Below are 8,468 nucleotides of genomic sequence, written 5' to 3' on the forward strand. Positions count from 1 at the left end.
TCACCCGCTGCTGATTTATTTTTTTTTTTTTGTCTATGTACCTAGACACCTAGAGAGAGCTCAGGTTCCCACTGTCCTAGGTTTGTCACAGGAAGATTGACATGTCCTAAAAAGAGTGGTACTACCTCCATTTTACCCACCAGGACCTGCTCATCCATGTCCTAGAGATTGTCCTTCTGAGGAGGAGCACTCGGCCTTGTGGCCTTAGCAGCACCTGGCGGGGTGTTTTGAGACTGGCCTGTCCTCCGAATCCCATAGGGGTGACATGGCTGGTTTCCCCTTGCTGCTTCCCTCTGAAGTCTGGTTCTCCATCACTCTGAACATCACGCTTTGTAAAGCAGATGAGCTGCCTCCTGCAGCTTTTGTGGCTTTCTGGGCGGTAGTGGGGAGTGGTGGAAAGTGATGACCGTGTAATTGCTCGTTACCAATGCCTGTCAATGTGTCCCACCACAGTGACGCTGTACGGTGTGTTCACCAACCACTACTCTGCGAATGGCCCATCTCGCTGTCTCCTGTTGGAACTGCTGGACATCAGTGTATCCGAGCTGCTGCTGCACTCCAGCAACCAGGGCTGCTCCATGTGGATGATCCAGCACTGCGCCCGAGACGTTCTCGAAGCCCTGGCTTTCCTGCACCACAAAGGCTATGTGCACGCAGACCTCAAGCCACGCAACATCCTGTGGAGCGCAGAGGAGGAGTGCTTTAAGCTCATTGACTTTGGACTTAGCTTCAAAGAGGGGAATCAGGTTTGGAACGTGCTGCTCTTGAAGCAGTTGGCTCTGTGTTGAGTTGTGTGGGTCTGTGATGCTTTCAGCTCGTGTGTGTAGGAGTCAACATGACCTGGTCAGGATAGTAGCTGAGCTGGTGCTGAGGGTTTCCTGGAAAAGGCTAAACTGTTGTCTGGCCCCAGAAACAGAAGCTCGTGTTCCCATTCTCCTTGCATGTCTCTGGTTTCTGTTGATGTCTTAGCCTGTGCGCTACGCATGACCATGAATTCCAAAGTTAATGATGCACTGAAAAAAGTGGTGTCTCAGCTTCCTGGAAAGTTTTGCTAGTTTTTATGTGGTCAGACGAGTGGGAGCACCTAGATCTGTAGAATTTCCTTTTATCATCCCTTATCATATGTAGTACTAATCCAGGTTTCACCATCTGCCTCCCCAGTCAATTGCATCATCTCTGGCAGTGTCCTTGTGCTTGTCTTTACTTTCATCCTATCTTCAGCAACTTCCCTTTTTCGGGAAGTCTGGATGTTTCTTTCCCACGTCGTTGTGTTGACGAAAGCCTAATCTCTGGTTGTGGGTAGGCAGTGTCCATTCTTTACTTACACGGACAGATCTCTGCCTGTTCCACTCTCTTTTCCCGTTTGCTTGGCTTTGACTCCCTCTTCATGCTGTCACTTTTTTGTTTTGGTGTTACCGGGTTTTGTAAGTTTGTCCTTGCCCTTTTTATTCTCTTCCATGGTCTCTAATGAAAGCAGAATGCCTTGGGAGGTTCTGCCCTTGGCTTGATAGAGCTTCCTTTCACCCCTCCCTCTCTCAGTAGCAGCCTGCGAGGGGTGTCAGTAAAGCTTTTTCATCAGATAGCAAATTTACCTTTAATCACTGGGTGATGAGCAGTAAGTCTAGTAAACGAGCTATGATTTTTCTGTGCAGACACTGTCCCGGCTTGTCCCTGCTCCATGCAGTCTACTCATTTAGAGGGTTTAAATTAATATAATTTTTTTTTACCGATTTACCTGGTATTGACAGTACAGCCCGCTGAGCTGTGAATATCAGAGTTGTGTGGGTGACCTGTCTCTGAATTCTTTGGTACTGGAGCTGGTTTTAATGTTTGTACTTTTTAACTCCTCCATGTTGTCTTCAGTTCTCCCACATTCTTGGCTGAATGCTGGTTTGTGCTGGTAATCTGTTGCTGTCTATCAGCAAAAAACATTCTCCTGGTGTCCTGTGTCTGATGCAGATATTTTTTTTTAATTCAGGTCTGTTTTGCTGCTTGCTCTGTGAGTTGCCCCATAATAGTTGATCAGGTGTTCTATTTGCTTCTGTGTTTCCTTCCAATCTGCTTTCTTTGGGCTGAGTTTCCTTTGCCCATTCTCAGAAATAGGCTGGCTATATGGGTGAACCTTCTGACTCCGCTTTTAATGCACGCCAGGTGTCATCTTCCTCTCACTGCCCCTCCCTTGGGCAGCAGCATAGGTGCATTATTTCCTTATCTGAGTCAAGACTATGCTACTTTTATTTGTGACAGCTCTGCTGAGCTTATCCTTGCATAACTTTTCCTGCCGTTACTGTTTAACAGAGAATGGCTGTACACAGAGCAAGGTCTCAACCACTTACGTCTCTCAAAGTGCTTTAGATGGTAGGAGTGAAATTCCGTCTTGCTCTTTTTGCTGATGCCATTGACCACAGTGTTTTCTCTATCTCTAAATGTTGTTTGGTGGGGCTGCTAAATTGCTGCTTTTGCCATGCTAGAAGTTCTGCTCTCTGCTGATAGGAGGAGGGACGCTGGTGAGCCATTTGTGTATCAGTTGGGTTTTTTTAAGTTCATAAAACACTTTTGAGATCTGTTGCCTGAAAATGTCTTCTGTAAACTATTTTCCATCAGAGATTCAGATAATTTTGGTTTGAATATATTTCCCTGGTAAGAATTCCCAATCTTGCGCCTTATCCAGGAAGTAAGGTTGCGTATTCTTGTGTCATTCCTTGAGTCACATCAATCTGTCTAAAACTAGCCCTCCCCTGTTAAAAAGACGCAGCATGCAGTTTTTCATTGGACACTTACAAGACTTGGCTAGATGAAGCCACACTGACTGATGGGGTGTTGGCTATGAGCAGGAGAGACCTTCAGAGCAGTCCCTCCAGCCAGCACTCATGTGATTCTATAATTTCCTGTTTTCTTTTAAGCAGGCAGCATGTGGGCATTTTGTTTTACTCTGCCCGCCACGGCAGCTGGGCCAGTATTGACTGCTGCAGCACTTCTGGCTGCGGGGGGAGAAGGAAGAAGAGCGTGGGAAGCACCTTTGATAATTTCCTTGTCTGAGTGTTAGGTGCCTGCTTCATTCTTTTAACATTTTGTTCCAGAGAACATCAGTACTTGAATAATGGCAGCTGTTACTGATCCTCACTGTTCAGACTAGGCTGTTTATGCTCTTAGGCAGCTGATGTGGGAGCATATTGGGGCTGTTGAACCTTATCCTGAAATTTCTAGCATCTTCTGCGCTTATGAGAGGTTAATGGGCCAGTCCGCAGTGGCATCCAGCCTCTTCCTCCCAGCAGTGCTGTCTTTTGGAGAGATCAGATGTTAGTGGGATGCCTGCTGTTTTGCTGGGAGATGTTTTCTTTTCCACACAGTCTTGATTTTTCCTCATCAGCACAGCAGTAGAGCGAGTTGAAATGCCTGCTTAACATGATTTAGTGATAGTATTTGGTGACCCATTTGGAAGGATGTTTGTGAACTGATTTAAAGACAGAGTGGAGAGCCTGAATCTGGAAAATTAACTTTTTCTCTGTGTCTGATCTTCCGTAGGATGTGAAATATATTCAAACAGACGGGTATCGGGCTCCAGAGGCAGAACTGCAGAACTGCCTGGCGCAGGCAGGGCTCCAGAGTGAGACGGAGTGTACCTCTGCTGTGGATCTGTGGAGTCTGGGAATTGTTTTACTGGAAATGTTCTCAGGAATGAAACTGAAACATACAGTTCAATCTCAGGAATGGAAGGTGAGCAAGAGCTGCTGCGGGCATTCTTGTTTGCACCAAACGAGTCCTCTTGCTTCTTGTTCGTAACCTGGATTTGAGAGGTAGCACCTGGCAACAAGAGAGTGTCTCCAGGGTGTTTCTCTGATCCTATTGCCTTGAGAATTAAGGTTCCAGAGACTTAAAGACCTGCCTGCCCTGTGGGACTGGCGTGTGTGAATGCTGCCTGCGTTCAGGTTACTGAAAGCTGAGGGTTCCAGGAGTCTGTGTTTGGGGCCTGTGTCTTGCCAAGATGTGGGAGGTGAGTTGTGCTGGCTGTAGTGTGGCACAGAAGGAAGAACAAAATGGATGGCTGATGACTGCCTGCTCGTTCAGCAGCGCAATGACAGAGGAATTATTTGCTGGTTTTAGTCTAACGTTAGCTCTAATTTGGGGATCTTCTTGTAAGTCTATACCCTGAGAAAACAAGAGGAAGGCTCTGTGTTAGGAGTCTGGAGCCTGACTCTGTCCTCTCCTCTCTATGAAATAGTTTTGCTTTGTGTTCCCCTTCCCAGTAAAAGTATCCTTTCAGCATCATAACATCCACAATAACACCAAATTTGCCTGTGCTTGGAAATTTCCAGCTTTCGCTGGGACTGGTGGCAATGGGAAAATGGGAAACGTCAAATGGGAAAACTTCATCTGATGTGGGCCTGCTGGTTTAACGTGTGAGGCTTGAGCATAGGGGATCTCTCACAACATGGCACAGAACTAGAGCCCTCTGCGTCCAGTCTAGAAAATGATGGGATATTGCAAGCTTTGCACTGGTCTTTTTTTTTTTGCTCTCTAAGCACTGTTTCTTTTTGTTCCCAGACAAACAGTTCGGCCATCATTGATCGCATATTTGCCAGTGAAGGGGTGGTTAATTCAGCCATTCCAGCTTATCACCTCAGAGACCTTATCAAAAGGTATCTTATCATATTTACTAACTGTTGCTTAAAGATGTGCTCTGTAAAGTCTCATCCTTGCTCTTGGTAACTTAAGAGACCACACCTAATGCTTGTGGTTTGTGTTTTTTTTTTTTAAATCTCCCTACCACTGTGCTGGTAACAAGTGCAAGCATTAGCAGAGCTGCTTCAGCTCCTCTGATTTTGGCACAGTTTGGAGTAAGCACATAAAGAATATCAGTCATCATGTTAATCATTTGCTGTTTCAGTGCTTTTCAGTTCCTGCCAATGAGGTTGTATTTGGAGAAGATGGGAGACTTTGCTGCTTTAGGGGAGCGTTGTTAGAAACAAGGGAGGAGGGCAGACAGCACTGCTTCTCCACTACTGTCAAGATTCAAATGCGCTCATGCAGCTCTCTACTGAGAGGTCTGCCGAGGGGATTGTTTTTTCTGTCCTGTGACTGTGCTCTCAGGCTACAGAGTGAATGAGGACACAACTTGGCAGAAATAGCATTGGGAGCCACTGGTAAAGCCGAGTAGGGGATGTTCTCAGGCAAGCCCTGGGCTATTAGCTGCTTTGAATCCCATCTGTGGAAAGATGTGGTTGCTCCTTGGAGTGTCACCACTTTTGTGAGACTGCGTGTGTGCCTGAGACGTAGGCTCAATGGCCTGGGGAGGTGGTGCTGGAACATGCTGTGTTCCTTCTGAACTTGCAAATGAGCAACTTCCATCATTTGGTGCTGAGAGACATCGAGAAGGAAAACCTACTGTACCATGTAACCAAAATGCTTTCTGGGGATCCTTCTGATGTGCTTCAGCTGTGCATTGGAAGATGTACTTCTCACTCTCCTCTTTGTACCCTAAACACCCCAAAGATGGGGCATTCCTCTGTACTGGCTTCCAGCCTGAGTTGAGTTCATTGATATAGGAATGTCACATGCAAGACCTTAAGGGTGTCTTCTCTTCCAGCATGCTTCATTGTGACCAAGGAAAGCGAGCCTCCGCTGAGAAGGCTTTATGCAGCCCATTCTTCAGCATTCCCTTTGGTAAGCTGTGCATGTCGCCCCTGCTCGCAGCTTTCTCAGCGTGAACTGGAAGCGGCGCAGAATGCAGTTAAATTGTATTGTTTCTGGTTCTGACCTTATTGCTGCTCCTTTGCTCTTTGTGGCGCTCGCCAGTGGTACCGCAGCAGGCGGGTCGGAGCGATGCCTGCGCTCTCAGTGCTGCCCTGCCCCTCTAGCCCTGTGGGTCATTGTTTTTCCCTTGTTTGACTCCCATTAAATTCTACCCAAATCAAACTGCCCAAGAGAGCAGTTTGGTAGGAGCATTCATCTGAGGGGACAGAAATAACCCTAATACTGTGTCCATTAAGGTGCTTTTGAAGAGTGCGGTGCTATTTATGGTGAGTGGATGGGTTTGGTTTTGCCAAGTGTTTCCTAGTTCAGAAGCCAGGAATGTGAGCAACTAGGGCAGTGGCTGGTGGTAGCATCTGCTGCTACTTCCTCTGCACAGGTCAAATAGTCCCAGGGTCTTCTCATGGTGCGAGCTTATTTTTACAATGACTGGCCTGCCTCTTCTGGTGCCTGTGTGGCAGTTCATGGACAGATGTCACTGTCACTTTCATATGGCATTTTCTCTTCGATTTAATAAAATGATGGTGTTACACCAGGACCCCTCCCCATGTTGGTTGCAGTCTATCAGCAAAAGATGGGCTGAGACGGCCCTGTTTAGGCTTGTATCCCTCCCTGTTTTCTGTTCCAAAAGCAACATGGTAGCATTCTCCAGAGTTTGTCTGCTTTCCAGGATACCGGTGAAGAGCTCTGCATGCAGCTTTTCTGCAGCATAAATTAATGCTTCAGGCATCCATCTTCTGACTGGGCTAGTATTTTCACCTGAATCTTAGCCCTGCTTTTCTTAAGCTGCTTGGTGTACTTTGCAGTGAAGGTTAAGTATTGCCTTTTGAGGTCACGTCTAAGATACTGGCATTCCATGTGTATTAGGCAAAGGTAACAAACTCATTCCTGTTTTCAAGCTTCTCTTACATCTCAGAGACTGGGACTGTTGTAATCCAAGGCACCTTCCATGTCTGAACCTTGCAGCCAGTATTGCTTTAGAGCAGAGGGAATAGTATATTGGCAATGCTTTCTGGTCTAGTTTTAAACAGACAGACCTCTAACTGTACCTAGGAAGGTGCTTCTGTGGTTAGTGCTACAAGTTTATATAACAGCTTCAGTTTTTCTTAGTTCTCTTTGCTGGTTCTCTTCTTTGCCAAACTTGTACATATGCTTGTCTGAACAAAGAAGCATTTACTGTTGCTTTCCTAGGAAGTCAGAAAAGGATCTGTCATTGCCTTTCACTTGGACACAGTTTTTTCTGTTTAGAGTAAAGACAGCTGAGAATGGCTTTCCTTGTCATTTACAGCCAAGTCTTGACTTACCAGTTCATCAACTTCTTTCCCGAGCTGCTCAAAGGCTCTGTGTTGTCAGTGTGGTTGGTATCACCTGGCACTTTGAAGAGGAGCAGAGGGGCTGGGCAGAAAGTACCAGGCAGAAGGGTATTGCAAGCAATGTGTTTGTGTCTTGGTTATGAGAAGATCAGATGGCTCTGAGTCCTAGGGGTTGATTTGTCTCACTCTCTGAAACAAGATGTGAAATGAAGGACAGACTTACTTAAATAAAAGAGGCAGCATATAAGACCGAGGCAACACTTAAATGTTCTTTCAGTCCCCAGTTCATCCGATGTCTCTTGGTTGCCAACAGTCCTGTGGCAGAATGGTCCCAGAGGTTCGCTTGGAGCTGGAACATGCCTGGTTATCTGAATGCAGCACCTTTCTTCAAAGGGCTGTCCCTGGGCGGTCTGGGCATCGTCTAGACTGACAACGCCTTTCATACTCCAGGCTTTTCATAAGGACTCTTCCACATCAGGCAGGAAGAGATTTATAGCGTGTGTACTTGCCTATCATCTCCTCTTGCACTAGGAAATCAACATCATCTGTCTGCGCCTGGCAGAGATGTCAGCTCCCTCATATGTATTGTGTGCTTAGCTTGGAAAAGTATTTCCAAGGAAATAATAGCATGCTATCTTTGCAAACGTAGTCAGAAGGCTTAGACTGGAGAATTCAAGCCATTTCTTCCCTTTTCTCTTACCTCTCTCACTGTGAAGTGGGAGAACTGTGAGATACTGCTATCGCGTTCAGCTACTGTAGCTGCCAATACAAATAAAAATACTAACATTCTCCAAGTACTGCAAGTTGGACTCCCAGATCTTAAATTCCTGATTGGTCTGCCAGTCCCTTTCAGGAACATGAAATCAAGCTTTTCTGCCTGGAGAAGTAACACTGTCCCTGCTGCTTTGAGTTTCTGGAGGACTGGGTGTCCTCTCAGACATGACTCTCGTAGTTTGGCATTAGTCTGTCTGCCTCAGCTATTTCCTTCTTCCACAGGAGTTATCTATGCTACACTGTTCCAGGCTATCTCGGAGCTACTAGTTTTCTAGAGCCAAGCACCCCATGGCAGCGGGCTTTATTTCTGCTCCTGTAAAGTTGTTTAAAGGATCGCTGCTCAGCCACCTTGTGGCCATGCCTTATTCTATAGCACTGCATTGTTTAAGTAACGAATTTTCCCCATTTTTGTTGCAAGATTGCATGGTGGTCTTCAGAACAGTGCGTTGCAGTTGGATTTTGAAGGGGGCAAGGTTTACATGGTTTTTAGGGGAGAACTGAAAGGTATCCTAGAGAGAGCTGAGGCTTGTGCCTTAATATAGCTTAAGAATTGAGAGTTACAGAATCTGGCCGTCCTGTTTTCAGCTTGTCTGGTAGCAGTAACAGGAGAGGCAAGTTGCAGAGCGGGTC

General features: G+C 46.3%; 1 protein-coding gene across 1 annotated transcript in view; it reads left to right on the forward strand.

Annotated features, from left to right (window-relative positions):
• Nucleotides 1-437: 437 nt before the first annotated feature.
• The window catches only part of UHMK1 (U2AF homology motif (UHM) kinase 1), a 10,298-nt gene continuing 2,267 nt past the window's right edge, over nt 438-8,468 (forward strand). Inside the window, exons 1-4 of the mRNA XM_009701687.1 lie at nt 438-746; nt 3,526-3,717; nt 4,546-4,640; nt 5,588-5,664. Of these exons, the coding sequence (XP_009699989.1) occupies nt 438-746; nt 3,526-3,717; nt 4,546-4,640; nt 5,588-5,664 (673 nt within the window). The remainder of the gene's footprint in view (nt 747-3,525; nt 3,718-4,545; nt 4,641-5,587; nt 5,665-8,468) is intronic.

Source organism: Cariama cristata, unplaced genomic scaffold, assembly GCF_000690535.1.
Source record: "Cariama cristata isolate BGI_N322 unplaced genomic scaffold, ASM69053v1 scaffold22876, whole genome shotgun sequence".
NCBI classification, from domain to species: Eukaryota; Metazoa; Chordata; class Aves; order Cariamiformes; family Cariamidae; genus Cariama; species Cariama cristata.